General features: G+C 40.4%; 1 protein-coding gene across 6 annotated transcripts in view; it reads left to right on the top strand.

Annotated features, from left to right (window-relative positions):
* The first annotated feature begins 10,898 nt into the window (after positions 1 to 10,898).
* Positions 10,899 to 18,741, top strand: part of RPGR (retinitis pigmentosa GTPase regulator) — a 148,717-nt gene continuing 140,874 nt past the window's right edge. For 5 of the 6 annotated variants that reach the window (XM_032592017.1, XM_030304976.2, XM_030304973.2 and 2 more), the window contains exons 1-6: positions 10,899 to 11,094; positions 12,805 to 12,930; positions 13,414 to 13,506; positions 14,961 to 15,023; positions 16,958 to 17,116; positions 18,413 to 18,562. In XM_032592017.1, coding sequence (XP_032447908.1) covers positions 10,932 to 11,094; positions 12,805 to 12,930; positions 13,414 to 13,506; positions 14,961 to 15,023; positions 16,958 to 17,116; positions 18,413 to 18,562 — 754 coding nt within the window. In that variant the 5' untranslated portion in view covers positions 10,899 to 10,931. Of the gene's footprint in view, positions 11,095 to 11,249; positions 11,291 to 12,804; positions 12,931 to 13,413; positions 13,507 to 14,960; positions 15,024 to 16,957; positions 17,117 to 18,412; positions 18,563 to 18,741 lie in introns of those variants that run through there. The other variant, XM_036064359.1, reaches the window with a different exon arrangement.

Genomic DNA, 18,741 nt, shown 5'->3' with positions numbered 1-18,741 from the left:
CTAGCTTCTGGTTGGATTTGGCCATTGGAACCCCAGATGGAGAATGGAGGGAGAGAGTAGAATGAAGTCAGAATATTTATGTGTTTAGATATGTAATACGTAATATTTCTGGCTTCCCATGAGGTCACCTTGAGTTGGCTGTTCCTCAACAGAAATGAACTGTTCCTCTCAAGGTGGCCTACTCTACATAACTCTCTCTCCTTCCAAGTTTTTTTTTTTTTAATGTTTATTTATTTTTGAGAGAGAGAGATCCTTCCGAGTTCTAATAAGCTCACCATGCCTTCAACTTCTGGGGCCAAGGGATAGTAACAGTTCTATTGCTGTCAGCACTATGCCTTGTGTTTGCCCTAACCCCCTTCCGACCCTTTGGAATTAGTGCCTTTGTAAATAAACCTTTCTCCAATTATCCTAATAAGAGAGTGCCATCTGTTTGTCAGCAAGCTGATATGCCTTCAAGTACCTTCATTTTCTGGTTAACTTTGTGCCAAAGAAACCCAACAGACTTAGCATTCTGACAAGAGGATAGAGAAGGAGCAAAAGCCTAGAGTTGGGGTCAAAGGTGAAATTTTCAGTGAATGGTAATAAATGAGAGTGAATGTAGCCAAGGGACTCTGTTAGGAAAAAGTCACCCATGGAAAGGCATAGATAAAAATAGCTCAGAATCCACTTACAGTCTTCAAGCCTGACCCCCAATCACAAAGGGCAATGGCTCACAGTTGATGTAAAAGGAAGCTTCTGTTCATAAACGTACAATTGCTGAATAGTCAGGCCATTCATTTTTAAGTGTCTGGACAGTCATTAAGTCTGCCCTCCCCCCCCCCCAGTTCCTGTGGTGTTTTACACAAAGGAAAATGCACATAGGTTCTTCCACACGTCTCCTCTAGAGTTTTCTTTTCTGTCAGAGAGACACAGCAGCGCCATGTTTGCAATGATGAGCGTGAAAAAGCTATTAATCTAGCTCCATCTAGATGCACCAAGTCTAACTGCAGGGCTGCCTCCAGCTTCATTGTGTACAAAGTAATGAAATTCTAAAAGCACGGACCGTGAAACAAAAACCGGGAATTCAAGTTATGGGAGAAAGCAAATAATATGTGAAGAGCTTACTGAAAGCCAGGCACCACAGATTGTGTACACATAATCTCATTTAAACCGCACAATCCTGCAAATTAGGAGTTATTCTCCTGATTTAACAGGTGAAGAATCAAAGGCAGAGTAAGCAACTTTCCCAGATTATTCATGGAACAAGCGGTAAAGCCATAATTCACAGCCGTGCTAGTCCAAGCCTAGCTTTGAAACTGAGGTGCGCGGCCCCCAGGGGATGCTCGAGACAAGCATCCCCTGCTTGTCTCTACCCATTTTGGTGGAGCAAGCCAAATATTAGAACTTTCGGTTCTGTCTCATTTTCATCAGCTTATCTGAAATCTTTTTGTGCATGTTTTACAATATACATAATAATATATGAGTACAGCAGTACATGCAGACAAATAGGTAAATACACATGTATTTCTTCTGCTGGGTAGTTTTCCTTGATCTTTGTCTTTGTATTTTCTGAGCTTCATTCCTCAAACTTCTCACTGATTCTGCATGCCAGCTGGTAGCGTCGAGTATAGGTATAAACCCAGGAAAACTGATTTGCTTCGGCCACATCAGTGAGCTCTTACATCTTCTGGCTGGCTATAAGTGATGTGCGATCTAAAAGGTTTGAAGACCACTGCTCTGCGCCTCTCAAAAGGCAGTATAGTGTAGTTGTTAGGAGGATGGATTCTGGAGCTAGACTGCATGTGTTCCAACCCCAGCTACCACGTTTTAGCCGAGAGACTTTGGATAACTTCACCTCTCTGTACCTCAGTTTCCTCGTCTACAATATGCAGATTTAGATAATTAATACATAGAGTGCTTTGACCAATATCTGACAAAACTAAGAGTACAAGCCATTATCATCACATTACATGATCTTTCAAAGTAGTCATCTAGGAAAGTACCTTGTCATAGAACTCCTGCCATATTTCCCTTACAACTCTTCTTTAGGAACTGGCTCTTGAGTTAGTCTGTGAGCCACCTGAGATCACCAGATCCCTTTCTTTAAAAAAAAAAAATTAATGTTTATTTATTTTGGGGGGAGAGAGAGTGGGAGAAGCAGAGAGAGGGGGAGACAGAGAATCCAAAGCAGGTTCCACACTGTCAGCACAAAGCCTGATGTGGGGGCTCAAACCCACAAACTGAGGGATCATGACCTGAAGTCAGATGCTTAACCGACTGAGCCACCCAGGCGCCCCCCCAGATCCATTTCTTAATAGTCATCCTTTATTTGTCGCCCCAAAGGATATTGTTCTTCTTGAAAATGTTTTTTTACTTTATATCAACTTAAGTTTCATATTATTTTTGAAAACAAATCTATTTTCTAAAATCTAATACAAATGCAAAGATTAAGGGTTTACATTTCTGTAGTTTTTTACAGAAACATACCCCAAGCTCTCAAGTTTCTTCTAAGACTATCAAAGCATGTTCTCAACAATTTCAGTGTCCTCCCAAAGAAGGGGAAATGTCTCATTTGGATGCCTAGTTATGTCTAGCGAAAATAATGGTCATTTTACTGCAAAAAATTAACTGTTTTATTAGAGCATGGTGTAATATAGGGAGTCCAATCATCTACGTCAAATAAAACTAGGTTTGACTCCTGGCTCAATATTTGCTAATAGAATCACTTACAGATCATTAACATCTATGAAGTGATTTAATAATTCCTTGCTGCAGGTTTGGGGTGGAAAATGAGCTCAGTGAGGTAGAGAGCCAGATGATGTAGTCTGTTGTTAGGACTATGGCTTTTTTTTTTTTTTTCCAGTGAACAGGGAGGGTCTGTTGGAGGGTCTTGAGAAAGAAGAAGGCGTGTCATTTTCTTAAAAGGATTGTTCTGATTCCTGGGTTGTGAATAGTGTTAGGATGGAAGCAGGGACACCAATTAAGAAGTGATGGCAATGGTCCAGGTGAGAGGTGATGGCGTTTTAGGACAGGGAGGTGATAGTGGAGGTGATGAGATTGTAAGGAGCTTAGACGTATTTGATAGAGATAGAGATAGAGATAGAGATAGAGATAGAGACAGAGACGGATCTCAATCAGGTAGATGTGTATAAAATACAACAAAGGGACACAATCATTACTACTTTATGCTCAAAACTTGTGCAATAATCAATGGATGGCTAGTTCAGGATTGGTGTGAACTAGAATCTTATTTTTCCTTCCAGTCATATTTTAATTTTTCCTTAATAGGCAGATAACACAGTCTTCCTGAGAGTTAGGGTTCTGTAGCCAGACAAATATGGGTTCAAATCTTGGCTCCACCTCTTACTAACTGTTTGACCTAGAGGAAGTTACTTAACCTCTCTGTACCTCGGTGTCTTTATCTGTAAAACGAGGACGCTCAATAACATGTATCCTAGACAGTTTTGTGAGGATTCACTAAGTTACTGTGTCTAAAGTCCTTAGAACTGTGCCTGCCACATAATAAATGCTCATTGAATGTTAGCTATTATGATTTTCAGCTTCTATTAGTTGTTTGATTTCTTATTTTTTATTTTGAACACTTTTGTTTTGATCAAAAAGCAAATTGTGTTAATTATATAAAAAAAATTAAAACCATACAGATAGGTAGGGCTTAGAAATTAGAAGGCCATGGGGCACCTGGGTGACTCAGTCAGTTAAACGTCCAACTCTTGGTTTCAGCTCAGGTCATGATCTCATGGTTCATGGGATCAATCCCCCAGGTCGTCCTCCATGCTGACAATGTGGAGCCTGCTTGGGATTCTCTCCCGCCCCTCCCCCGTGCGCTCTCTCTCTCTCTCTCTCTCTGTCTCTCTCTCAAAATAAATAACTTAAAAAAAATTTTGATGACCTCTCTAATTGCACACCCCAGAGGAAACTACTATTAAACAGTGTAGTAAATATTTTTTTAAATTTGTTTAATGTTTATTCATCTTGGAGAGAGAGACAGAGTGCGAGCGAGGGAGGGGCAGAGAGAGAGGGAGACACAGAATCCGAAGCAGGCTCCAGGTTCCAAGCTGTCAGCACAGAGCCCGACGTGGGGCTCCAACTCATGCACGGGGAGATCATGCCCTGAGCCGAAGTCATAGGCTTAACCGACTGAGCCACCCAGGCCCCCCTAAAGAGTGTAGTAAATATTGATCCAGATTTTTACCTATGTGTTTATCACACCTATCCATATATGCATATATGTTAATTTAGTTTTTATGAAATGGGATAATACTCTACATATTATTTTGCAATTTGTTTTTATCACTTAAAATTTGATCTTAGATATTTTTCCATTTAAGTGCATGTAAAGCTATTATATTGATTTTCATGATTGCATAGTATCCTATTGTGTGGAAGCCCAATAATTTACTTATTCAGTAGCTTATTGAAGTCATTTATCTGTCTTTATCTATTTATTTATTTTATTCTAACAAACAATGGAGTATTTTTGGTGCACATATTTTTGGTGCAAATTTCTATATTTCTGTAGGAAAAAATTCTGAAAGAACTTATTATAGAAATGGTTTTGATGAGTAAGAATGATATGCCTTTTTTAAAAAATTGTAATTTATATTGCCAAATGACCTTTCGAAAAGATCATATTTTTGTTGAATTCCCACAAACCGTGAATAAATGTGCTTATTCTTCTGCTAACTATATCCTGGCAATCTTTTTAATCTTTGCCAGTTTAATAGGAAAAGTAAATAAGTGTTATGGTTTTATTTACACTTTTAATAATACAGTTAACTGTCTTTTCAAATGATTAAAATTTGAATTTTTTGGTACAAACTTCCTATTTTGTCCATTGATTTTTTTTTTTTGGCTGAGATCTTTTTTATTTATTTTTTCCTTTTCTCTCCTTTAAGATTTGGAAAAGGCAAGATATAGGCTTGGAGAAAATATTCATAATACATAAAACTGACGATAGACACTGGATATCTATCCAAAAGAAGTTTTGGCATTTGTCTGAAAAAAAAAACCCAAAAAACAAAAAACCATGAATAGCCAAAGCAGCTTTATTTATGAAAGCCCAAATGTGGAAATGACTCAAAGGTCCACCAATAGTTAAATGGATAAATCAATTAAGGTATATCCATAAAAATGAACAAATTACCAATACACACAACAACTTAAAATAATTTCAAAAACACTATGCTGAGCTAAAGAAACCAGACATGAAAGAAGTTGTACAAAAGACAATACTAATCTATGACTGATGAAAAATCAGAATTTTTTTTTTTTTCTCCTAGGAGGTGGGAGTGGGGAAGGAAATGCTCATCTGGCTTAGGCTGGTGGTTACATGGTATAATGGTATAAACATCTGCCAAAGCTCATCAAAGTATGCGCTTAAATGGGTGCATTTATTCTATTTCAATTATGTCTGATCAGGTTGACTTAAAAAGGAAAACTTGTTTTGTTTCTAATTACAAACACTTCAATTGTGCATTTAGGAAGAGAAAATAATATAAGTCACTCACATATCCACCACTCTGATCGAAAAGATGTCAACATTTTGCCATATTTGCTTTATTTTTTTAATGTTTATTTATTTTTGAGAGAGAGAGAGAGACAGAGCACAAGTGGGGGAGGGGCAGAGAGAGAAAGAGGGAGACACAGAATCTGAAGCAGGCTCCAGGCTCTGAGCTGTCAGCGCGGAACCCGATGCAGGGCTGCTCGAATTCACGAACAGCGAGATCATGACCTGAGCCGAAGTCAGACGCTCAACCGACTGAGCCACCCAGGTGCCCCTTGCCATATTTGCTTTAGATCTCTGTTATTTTTAGAGAAGCAAACCATTAGTGATGCTTGTTCCACCATCCATCCCTTCTTTCCTGTTCCAGAAGAAATGACTCTCCCTAATGTGATGTACATCATTCCCATGAATGATCATATTGCGTATACGTCACTCTACAAATATTCTATTTTTCATGTTTAAATTCTTTTTCAACAGGGGTACCTGGGTGGCTCTTGATATCAGCTGAGGTCATGACCCCAGGTTCATGGGATGGAGCCCCATGTCGGGCTCCATGCTGAGTGTAGAGCCTGTTTTAAGATTCTCTCTCTCTCTTCCTCTGCCCCTCTCCCCACTCATACACCTCTCTTTCTCTAAAATAAAATTTAATAAAATAAATTATTTTTGATAAAATAGCATCATATAGTGCATACCATTTTGTAATCTTATTTTTCTCAACATTACATTTTTGAGAATTCTTCATGTCCATACATGTATAACTGGCTCCTTTGTTATAAGTGCTATATAATATTCATTCTGGTGTGAATAAACAGCCTTTCCGTTCCTCTACTGGTGGACATTTAGGGTCTTTCCACTTTTTTCTAGGACAAACAGTGCTGCTGTGAACAACCTCATGTATGACACTTTGGGCATAGTTACCTTTTCAACTTTAGTTTGGCAAATTATTTAAATAATGTGATCGTACTAATTTGCATTCTCACTAGCAAGCGTCCCATATTCCTAAATACTCAAACACACTTAAAATTAATAATGTTATTATTTTTGCCAATAATATGAGTGTAAAATGTTATCTCATTATTACTTCTTTTGCATTTTCCTTATTTCCAGTAAGGTTGAATATCTTTTTATATGTTTATAGGCTATTTGGATTTTTATTGCTGTGAATGAAATATCCTTTGATTATTTTACATTTCTTATATTTTTGTCTTTTTCTACTGCTTCATTGGTATTCTGTACATACTCTGAATACTAGATCCTTTATCCAACAAATTGTCTATAATCACATTTACCAGCCTGTTCATTTATTGCTTCCATAAACTACTTCTTATGCTTATGAGTTAAACTCTTGCTACATAAAGTGTGATCCATGGACCAGGAGCGTCAGCTTTAGCTGGGAATTTGTTAAAATTGCAGACTCCTGAGGCCCACCCACAATCTGCTAAATCAGAAACTGCATTTTAACAAGACTACTGGATGATTTGTATGTGCATTAAAGATTTTAAAATAGCAGATTAAATGATTAAGAAAAGTGTAAATTTTCTTCCCTGAGTAATAGGATAGTCGTCCCCACTTGCCTTCTGCTGCTTTTCTATAAATCAAATTCCCTGGCTTTGGACCCAAATGTCCTCAGTTAATATATCCTGGAGCTGCACCACAAAATTTCAACAAAGAAGCTATTAGAATCTGATTTGTGAATGTGGATGTTTATGGGATTTCAGAGTGGGGTTTTCAAAGTGGAGATACACCTGTTTATCTGAGTCCAAAGAAAGAAACAGTGGTGGCAGCTACATTGTTATACAACTCAAAATGCAAGCCTTGGAAGTTTCATTGAGTGCCCCCAAGAAAGGAACTGGTTCGGCGAGGAAGCGTGATCCGTCAACTGTCTTCCTTGTTTGTACATGCCTCTATTTTTAAGTTGACACAAAATGCTCCACAAATGAAAAACAACTAAAATTAATAGGGGAAATCCAAGAGTTGTGCATATTGTCAGACGTGCGATGACTCCCGTATACCTACATGATTTCCTGAGGCTAGCCACCTAGGAAGGGGCACTGAAAAGAGCACGGGACTGTAGCCAAGAGTCAGAAAGTTATACCTTAGAACTCCCTGCCTTCTCCAACACGAGGGAGGTGATTCCACAGAAACCATCGGCCTGTAGGGATGTGGCAGAGATATTTACCACTCCCTGAATGTCTCAGGTGCTCCCACATTTCCCCGCCTGCCTGCAGTTCACAGGGGCACAGCTCATGGGATCAGGCCAATGGGTTGTAAGAAGCCCAAACGTGTCACCTGTTGCTTGAAACATTTCATTTCCTGCTTCCTCTCTCTCTTGACCTGCTATGGCAACCAAAGAGGTCAGGAGTCACAATGGTGCCTTTGTAAGGTTGTTGAACCTTTGTAAGGTTGTTGTCCTGGCCCCTGAGTGATCAGTGAAAGAGGATCCTCCCAGTGAGCCACGTTGGACATGTAGCATGAGTGAGGAAAAAACATTTTTGTTCGTGTTAAGCCACTGAGATTTGAGTGTTTCTTACAATGCAGCATAGCCTGGGTTATGCTGATACAGGGAGCATAGATGACTCTGCCTTATTAATAACAGCTAACATTGCTGAGTGTTACTTTCTACTCCAGGCACCGTAGTATAAGTTCTGTGTGCATTATCTAGTATCTCACAATAACCTTCGGAGATAGAAAATAGTATTATCATATATTATATGACGTATGTGATATGTACCTATACCATATGTATCAGTTTTATATAATCTACTATATGTGTGTGTGTATGTATGTACATATCAGTGGTATATTGTACAAGGAGGCTTTCTTCCTTTCCTCTTGTTATGCTAAACGTACTGTCTCTCCTTCTAGCTAAGATTAGTCCCTTCACATGAGATCTGGATGCTATCTCTTCCTTATATTATTGGTTATTCTTTCACTCTCTTGAACCTGTGTTTTCTGTCCTATTCTGTTTGCCCCTCAGTATTCTCAAGTCTCCCCAAACTTATCAGAATCCCTCCATCTACCCCCCTTCCTCCTCCTCCAAATACTATCTCCTGTCCCCTCCTATTCCATCTCAATCTCCTGTGTCTAAAGTGTTCACCCTCACTTGTTTCTTTCAGCTTCTCCCACTCTCAACTCCAGTATTATTTCTTCCTCCATCACTCTACCAAACACCTCTTTTCAGCACTACTGGTGATCCCTGCATTGCGAAATTCAGTGGGCAGCTTTCACCTTACCTCATTTCTGAGCATCACGTGACAACTGACCACACCCCTCCTGTTGAAACCCTATTCTGTCCAGCTCTCCCTCCGTGGTTTCTCTCTCTTTTTTAGCTTCATCGTCTCTTGCTGGGCCATTAAATATTGGCCTTCATCACAACTCATCCTAGCCTCTCTTTTCTTTCCTTCTATAGTCACCATATAGCCAGTCTTTTATAGTCACTTTTATAGCCAGTCTTTCACCTAGAAGTCTTTCCCAAGGCTTCCTAGACCCAGGCACCCCCAAATATGTGCCTCTATCTGGGACTCCTACTTGCCAATTGGCTGCTCAGCTCGGCACCTCCAGTTGGATGGATGCCTTAGTGTGCTCAAGGCTGAACCATACTGTTCCCTCCGCCCCACCTACTTTACTCCACCCTTCCTTTTCTTTCCTCAGTGTTCCCCATCGTGGTGAATGGCACCACCCTTCCCCTATTTGCTTATGTTGGAAACCCTGGAGTAGAGCTACATCAATACCTTCTGGAATGCTCAGGCAGCAATATGTGCTTTCTCTTTTTGAAATTAAAAAAAAAAAACAACTAAAGCATATCATAACTAAAGTAAGTGTTTAGAAATTCTTATTTTCCCATAGTGACTATTATGATGCTTTCATAAAGAATATTAACCTTTTCCCAAAATAATTTAGGGACCTTTGCTGTTGCTGTAAGAGCTATTTGGTAGCCCTGCACTGCCTAAGAGTCAACAGTCAGACACCATTCCCTGTTGGTTCTGCCTCCTAAGATATTTTCAAATCTGCCTGCTCCAAATTTGTCAGAACGCCATATGCCAAGCCATGGTCACTGTTATCTGCACTAGCCTCTGAACCCTCCTCCTTGCTCCAATTTACTCCCCACAGATCAGCCAAGTAGAGTGATCCCAGGAATACACATGGCTGACCCTGTCACTCCACTGCTTAAAACCCCTCAGTGGCTTCCCATTGTCCTTAGGATAAAATCTCAGATCCTTAACAGGCCCAAGACCCTGCCACTTTGCCATGAGCCAGTGTTATCTCTTTGAGCTCCTAGAAAGGGCTACACTTTTTATGGGTCCTTGCCCACAATTTACTTTCTTCCCAGAGCTGTCTCACCTCTCCCTGCTTCTCCTTCTTCAGTTCTTAGATTTAATGATGTTTCTTTAGAGAAGCATTTCTTAACCTCTCACACCAGGTCAATGCTCTCCCTTAAACACTTTCTTGGTAACTCCCGCTTGATGGTTTGTGTATTGCATAGTTTAATCTCTCCTTCCCATTTTAATCAGACTCCCTGAGAAAGCCAATAACATGCTCTAGTACACACAAGATCCCTGAATCCAGCTTTGTTTATTTCTAGAGTCCGTGGCCACAACTACCACATGTGCATACATTTACTCCTCCTGGAGGATGGCTTTGTGCCTCTTTGTTTTATGATGAATGGGAAACTACAGTTAGTAGAAAAATACAACATTTCTGGATGAATTCTAAAGCAATGATGTGCTGCTGTTGGCGAATCTCTTTGTGGATTTTCTGTCAGTAGCAGATTGCACACCTCAGCCATCTTCTGTGGGAGGACAGAGGGGAACACTCAAAGGACAGGTTGGGCAGGCTAAGCTAGACCCCAGCTCTCCCCCATTGTATGACCTCCACATCCATAAAAGGGAGTAACATTAACTGCCTTACAGGACTGCAGTAGGGCTCATTAATTCAATAAAGATTTAATGAGCATCTAGTATATGCAAGGTCTCGATTTATATGCTGGGGATACAAATGCCTTTTGTGGATATTTAACATAGTGCCTATTTCATTTACAGTTATAGATGGTCACTTATTACTAGTATTATTACATTTGTGTGTCGACGTTTGCCTGTGTCACACAGCCTGAGTGAGACAGCAGGTGATATTTGTGACGTCTGTCACTACCCTTAACAGGACCCCCCAGGGCCTGGGTCTCCACATCCTCACTGAACGGCGTGGCCGCCCCTCCCCTCCTGGCCACCAGAGGGCGCGCGGCCTCTACCGCCCCGCCCGCAGCGTTTGCGCCTGCGCCTGCGCCGCGCCGGGCGCCCGGCGCCAGGCCTCCGCCCCCCTTCCCCAACGGCCGCCCCGCCTCCCGCCCCAACGTTCCGCCTCCCGCCCCAACGTTCCGCCCCCGTTGCCCCTAGCGGCTGTTTGTTGACTTCCGGGAACGCGGCAGTTGCCGATGTCCGGGGTGTCGCTATGGGGACCCGGGGGGCTTCCGCAGCCCGCGTCGGGGCTGAGAAGCTGCCATAGACCCCGCGGAGTCGCCCCCGCCACCTTCCCGGTTCAGGCGCAGGCTTCCCGCACCGCCTTCGGCATGGGGGAATCCGAGGAGGTGGTACCCGGTGAGTCGCGTCCGCGGTGGTGGCGGCGGGCCGGGAGGGAGGGTCCGCGGGCGGGCGGGTGGCCAGGTCCCGCCTCCGGGCCGCCCCGTTGGGGGAAAGGCCCGGGCGGCGGCCGCGGGACTGGGTCCTGAGCTCAGGCCGTGCCCGGGCGCAAGACTGAGAGGAGCAGAAAGGAAAGGGGGAGCACGGGGAAGCGGTATTTGTGTTTCTTCTTTCTTTTAAAAGAAGCTTTCGAGGAGTTTCTCGAAGGCAGGGGCGGTTTTTACCTCCCAATAAACTTCCCAAAGTACCTCCTTCGAGGTCTCCAGGACGCAGTTGTGTATTGAATGCAGTAAAGAGTGGGTGACCAGGGGGTCGGGTGTGGGGTATAAAAGCTGTTAGCGAGTGCTCGGTGAAGACTATTTCCCTCAGTTCCAGAAATAACGTTTGACATTGTGACCCTGTACCATATGTATAGCGTAGCAGAAACAGACGTTTCATGAAGTAGTGCTTATTCTAAGCACTTGGTCTGCACTCGGATCTTTTCTATAGTACATCCCTTTAAAAATGCTAATCGTGACCTACTAAATTGATTTTCTGACCCACTAATGGCTCAAGAACAAGAGTTTAAAATAACACTGGATTACAGCAGAATCAAGTATTCACTGAAATAAATAAATATGTATTGTGTTTTCTGCCATGCTCTTGGCTCTGACATGATTAGATTTCTGACCTCCTGGACTTCACAGCCTAGTGAGAGATACTAGAAAGTAAGCAAAATGACAATACCATTTCACAGTAAAAACCGGTGGACAGAGCACAGCCACCAAACCCTGTCTTGTGGTGAGGGGATCAGGGCGGCTATCTGGAAGGCCAGAATAGGACAAAACAGTTAAAATTATTCATTCTAGGAAAACCTAGAGCCTGTTCTAGAACCTGGCATCTCACATCTCAATTATCAGTTTGAACTGACACGCCTCACAGTTGTTCTCAAAAGATTTCTTATAGTGCCTAGTCTTTCGTGTATTATTATTTATTATTAATACTTATGTTGGCTATGTTTTACTTTTTGGTACTCATTAGTTTCTTTCTGTGTGATTGTTCTTGAGATTTCCTCAGAATCCGGATCTGGCCTAACTGGGTGTGTGTGTATGTGTTTAAATGGTTATTGGGAACTAGTAGAGATTTTTGGTCTCTCTCCAAAATGGTACTGAACCAAAGTAGTTTGTGAATACTACACAGATCGGGTAGCGTTCATTCACTGAGAGCGTTAAATCTCAACGTACTGTATTGACAGGATGCTGATGATGAAACAATACTGTCCTGTTCCCACGTGTGGAGAAAAGCCTTCATTGAGGAGCTGGACCATGAGGTGTTAACCAGGGTTAACAGCAGGGGTTGTATCAGCTCATTCCAGGGAGCAGATGGTCCACCTGGGGACAACAGGACTTTTAGTAACGGATGACTGCCTTATTTATTTATTTATTTATTTTACTTTACACCCATAAATGAATAATGCATATACAATTAAGCAGATTTCATAAATAAAAGTCGAATCAAGTCTGAGGAATAAGACTGAAGTAAGGTAGAAAGAGAGCATAAACAGTGCTGGAGTGGAAGCAAAGCGGACAGGAGACAGGGAATCGGTATAGACAAATTACTGAAAATGTCTTTTAATAACAGGCCGCAGAGTGAAAGTTGTAAAATAGAAACTGTCGTATGTTTCTGCAGATTCAGGTGCTGTGTTTACTTTTGGAAAAACTAGATTTGCCGAAAACATTCCCAGCAAATTCTGGTTTAAAAATGATATACCTACAGTTCTTTCCTGTGGAGATGAACATACTGCAGTTGTTACAGGTTAGTATTGAAATCCTAAAAGAGGATAGTAAGGCTTAGAGCATCCTGAATCTTAGAGATGTGCTGTGTTTGAAACATGTTGGATATATACTCTGCTTTACCAGGAATGTGATTTTTCTTTCTTTTACCAGAGAATTCTTGACAATTTGATTCATCAAGAGAGTGTTTTCAATTTTAAATTCCCTGAGTATATTTAATTATGATTTTCTATGCACACTACTTTCTTGGAATATATTTATTTTACTGTATCTATATAATCAAAAGTGATTACTGTATAATCTTAGACACTTTTTACACCTAACAGAATCTGTAGATGGACAGTTAAAATAATTCGCTTTAACCTGGGCAAGGTAACCGGTTTCAATATGGAAAAGCAATACAACTCTTAAGTATAGCTTTTTTTATTGCTTTGTGATGACTTCATCTCTCATCACTTTATGTTGAAAATGTTTCACTTTCTTGTGTCTTTTTCCTTCCCACCAGGAAATAAAAAACTTTACATGTTTGGCAGTAACAACTGGGGCCAGTTAGGATTAGGATCGAAGTCAACTGTTAGCAAGCCAACGTGTGTCAAAGGTTTGGGGTCTTTTCTTCTTTATTGCTTGAAATACTTAAACTGCATACAGTACTTTTATGCTGATTGTAATGTTCTTTAATATCATATTAAAAATAAAAACCTTTAGTTCTTTTATTCTCTAGTATTTACTTGGCTGTTATTGGTGTTTAACTTTATTTTTTATGTGATATTTGGAACTACTTTTATATGTTAGGGTCTAAACATCACATTGATTTTAAGCCCAAAGACCACAAAGGAAGTGATGATTCTTCAGTATTGCCCTTGAATATCCTTTTACTTTGCCTGTTTGTAAACCTACTTAAATATTACTGTTATTATATATACAAAGAACAACCAATACAATATATTAGAATTTTGAGCTCTGTCTCATTTGTTACAAGTTGTGGACATCATGGTTTTATGTGATTGCTGGTTTTAGAAGTTCTACTTTACCCTGCGGTATATAGTGAGTAGATGTACTGAGTGGGACATTGGGACTAGGGGTTGGTTAATACTGGTGTCCTTACAAGAACAGGACAAACTATTTTAAATCAGGACTGTCCTCAAAAACGTGGGGCGTATAATACCTTTACAAAGCTTTCTTGGCATTATGTGCGAAACTTCTGTTTGGCTATAACCTGTGGACATCAGCTAAGCGTGAGTGGTGATGGAGATTCCTTGGAATGTGACACCAGCAGTATTCTTTATCTTCGTAGCCAAATTTTTAATTTCAGCTCTAAATTGCAGTGTAATTTAGCATATCCATGCTATTCATGGAAGTTGTTATGGAGCTTTCACAGTATTCCACTTGGTCAAAAAGTATTTATGGAGCACAGTCTCCTAAACCCTGGGTTTATTCACAGTCCTTATGATCTTTACTCTCAAATATCTAATACATGAGGTGACAGCATTGTCTAGACTCTGAGATCCTTGACACCAGAGGCTCTGTCCTACTGATCTTTGCAGCCCCTATGCTAAGCACTTAGAGGGATATTCTGTAAATTTTTTTGAATATGTAAATGAATGAGTGAAGAACTTTAACATAGGTGTATGCCTATGAACATGGGACTTGTAGCATCTCATTGTGTGAGGTAGAAGGCGACCTTGCTGATGGTGATAGCAGATGAGGGAATAGATGAGGTTGGTGGGAGGCATCATAACAGCGCAGTGGATCTCAGTACTTATTAATTACCTGTTTTGAAAAATATGTAGATGCCTAGGCCCTACCTCAGACCTACTGGTGCAGATTCTCCAGGGGCGGGGCTGAGCTATCTGCATTCTCAAAGCTCCGCTGGTTATTATGATGCACGGCCAGTTCTGAAAACTTCCGGTTCATTCGTCAAAATCACCTCGGGAGTCCGACAGGCCTGGGTTTAAATCTTACTTCTACTGCTTAGTTACCCTTGGACCTGTGTTATTTCTCATTCTCATAACCATAAAATAGTTTAATTGTCCTGTCTTTTTATATTTTTAGCTTTAAAACCTGAAAAAGTGAAATTCGCTGCCTGTGGAAGGAACCACACCCTAGTCTCAACAGGTGTAGTATTCAATCTGTACGACTTCCTGCCCTGAGGACTGAGGTCGCACTGCAGTAACATTTGTGACTTTGTAAAATTAATAGAAATGGTACCTTGGCAACAGTAAGGTTAGGATTTTTTAAAATGTAAATGGTTGGTATACTTGTTTGCCTTTGAAAATATGTATTTCAATGTTAAATGGCTGAAGAAAATCCTCTTTTCTTGGATTATGTCAAGGGGCAGATCTCCTTACCTGTGTGCACACCTCAAGGGCCACTTGCTCCTGGTCTTGCCTTTCCCTCTTTTCTGAGGGTTAGTGGAAGCTGCCCCTGAAAGGCTATTAATGTGAGCACAATTCCAATCAAAATCCAAACTGTGTGTGTGTGTGTAGAAACTGACAAGGCAATTTTAAAGTTTATATGGAAAAGCACAGGACCTAGAATAGCCAAAAGAGTTTAGAAAAGAACAGAATTGGAAGACTAGCACTACTGATTTCAAGACCCGTAAAGCCAAAGTAATCAAGACAGTGGGCCATTTGCAAAAATAGGGACAAAGATTCACAGAACAAAACAGTCCAGAAGTAGACCCACGCGCGTATGCCCAACTAACGTTTCACAAAGGTGCCAGGATAATCCAATGGGGGAGAAAGTCATCTTTTCAAACAAATGCTGCAGGAACAAATGGAAACCCAGGCACCGATCACTGAGCCTCCTTTCCTACCTCCCTTCCGTGTTCAGGTTATTCTCACTGCCTCCAGCTTCTCCTGGGCTCTGTGCCCTCATTCATACTTTTTCCTTGCTGAAATGTCCTCTTATTCAGGTTCTTACCGTTTAAGATCAGTATAAGTCTTCTTCCATGGAAGTTTCTGTGGCTATTCAACTTTGACTCATGCAGCTCTCTGAACTGCTTTAGCATTCCACCAGCTCTTGTTCATGCCATATGTGTTAAATTGTGTGGTCCTATTCCACTTGGCCTTCTAGTATGTTCCATTTGAAAGCTAGTCTTGCTTCCTCAGTTGGGTTTCATTTTTTTCCTAAAATTCTTTAAATTTTTACTGATTCAGGCTGATTTTGCCCTCAGTTTCCCCTATAATTTAATTTCATGTGCATTTTTATGACTAATTTTTAATGCATGTATGTTTTTAAAAATCTACCTTAGAGCTTACTGGCAATTTTTATTATCTAGGCATGATATACTTCATAATTAATGAAGTAAACATTTATATAGTACTTACAATGAGCCAAGTGCTGTTCTAAGAATTTTATGTCAGCTAATTTAATCTTTATAACGACTCTGTGATGTAGGCAGCATTTTTATCCCCATTTTACAGAGGAGGAAAATGAGCCACTGAGAGGTTAAGTATAGCTTGCCCTAGGTCACACAGCTGGTAAGTGGCAAGCTGGCATTTATACCCAGGAAATCTGGCTCTCCAGTCCTTTGTCCTAAACACAATACTATACTGCCTTCCTATTTAGCTTGAAAATTAAAATAATTACACAACATAGAGTTTTCATGTTTCTAATTATATTCTTTGTGGATTTGCCTCATTTTACTTGTTACATATTATATCTTAACTTTAATGGGCATGGAAGTTAAAATTAATGAACCACATCTCTTTTAAAATAGTTAGATTTGGATTATAAACTAATTTGGAAATTACTTTCCCCTTTTTTGCTCTGAATTAATAAACTGCTGCATTAGCAAGGAAATATATTCCTCACATTCTGTGCATTTCAATTGCTACTTAAGCTCTAGACTGATTTAGGAAATCTCACAAAAATATATAACCCTGCTTGTTTTGCTTCGTTTTTGACAATGAATTGAAGTTCAGCAAATTGTAGGATAATGTCAGCTTTCATCTTTCTTCACTGTTAACAGAAGAAATATCTGGTAACTGGCCCATCTTGTAAAGATGGTGACTCTGGTATACTGATGTTTTCTTTTCCGTGTGCAGAAGGAGGCAAAGTGTATGCAGCTGGAGGAAATAATGAAGGACAGCTGGGACTTGGTGACACCGAAGAGAGAAACACTTTTCATCTAATTAGTTTTTTTACTTCCCAGCATAAGATTAAACAGCTCTCTGCTGGATCGAACACTTCAGCTGCACTAACTGGTGAGACTTTGTTCCATTTCAAGCTGGGATCCATCCCTTTCCTTTAGACCAGGTTTTACCAACTCAGTAAACTGACAACAGCATTGCTATTTAGTTTTCTTTCATTAACTGTGTTTTCGGAAGACATTTAAAATCGAACTTTGAGTCATGACATATATTACAGTTTTGTGCTTAGAGTCAGACGTCAACACTTAGCTGCTGTGCCGTCCATCTACTCCTTTAGATGTTCTTAAATACTATCTTCATTGTATAGTGAAAGTTTTATTTGCAGCTTAATGAAGTTGCTATCAGAAACATGGAAATCTATGGGATGTATGTTACTAAAATACAGTCTGTAACGGTCATTGTATCTCTCTGGCCTCCCTCTCAAAAGCCCATCTGAGAAATGTCTTCAAAATTGGAGCCAAGATCTCCCTGGTGCCTGTGAGGGAGCTGCCGGCGGGCTTGTGGGTTCCTGTCGGCAGAGCCGGTGACTTCCCGCCCAGCTCCTGGCTGTCAGGAAGGCCAGGCTCAGAGCCGCAGCCCCACGCCTCCGTCTCTGTCTGCCGTCCACTTAGCAATTTGACGTCCTTCTTTTGGTTCTTGTTCTCAGTTTTCCTTTTATTTGCCTCATTATTACACCACTTCAGAGATTTAAAAAATTTTCAATTTAATGAACAGACATAGGTCTTGATAATTTCCTTTCTAAAGTATCATACCCAGCTTAACTTTTTCTTCCACCGAAACCCTTGTCAGAAAGAACATAAGCTAATGTGTTTCGGAGATGCTGTATGTCCGAATTCTCTGGAGCTGTCTTACATGTTTTCAAGTATAAATTATATTAAAAAAGTGAAATATATTTCTATGTATTTTTGTCTTCCTTTAAAACTTCATTTTTCACAGTGCTCTCAAGAGCAAGGTCCTCCAGGCCCTTTTGACCTAGGACTTGCCCAGGAGATGTCCAGTGCCAGTCATGCTGTCATTCAGTTGCAGGCAGACTGCTTGGAAGGAGGAACCATTTTCTGTTTAGAGATGGTAGACTAGGAGAAGGTTCTTGTAGGGAAAAACACTCTGTCTTTGCTAGTGAGATCAAGATATGGACACGATTTGCATCACATTATTCTCTGTCCTTTACCTCATAGAAGCATTTCATAATAGAAATTGAACTCTTAAGTAGCTAGCTGGTGTGAATACCTTAGCATTTTCTCTCAAGACACGTAGTTTTTCTAAATTAAAAAATCAATGGTGTGTTGGAAATAGAGTGACTTGATAGCATTGCTACCTCTTAAAACCTTCTTCCTTGTGTTTTCTTTATAGAGGATGGCGAGCTTTTTATGTGGGGTGACAATTCTGAAGGGCAAATTGGTTTAAAAGATGTAACTAATGTGTGTGTCCCTCAGCAAGTGACCGTTGGGAAGCCTATTTCCTGGATCTCTTGTGGATATTACCATTCAGCTTTTGTAACAAGTAAGAAAGGACATTTTGGATTTATCATGGTCTCTCCCATTTCTAAGTGTTTACTCAATAATAAAATGAGCTAACATTCTACAGTTCTGTGGAAATGAGGCCATGGCCGTCTATTTAATGAAATAATTTTGGCCTGTTTTGGGTCACAGTGTTTCTCCATTTTAGTGATGAGAGTTTAT

This window comes from Lynx canadensis, chromosome X (assembly GCF_007474595.2).
Source record: "Lynx canadensis isolate LIC74 chromosome X, mLynCan4.pri.v2, whole genome shotgun sequence".
NCBI classification, from domain to species: Eukaryota; Metazoa; Chordata; class Mammalia; order Carnivora; family Felidae; genus Lynx; species Lynx canadensis.
Note: the sequence above shows the minus strand (reverse complement) of the source record. Positions and strands in the feature narration are given on the sequence as shown.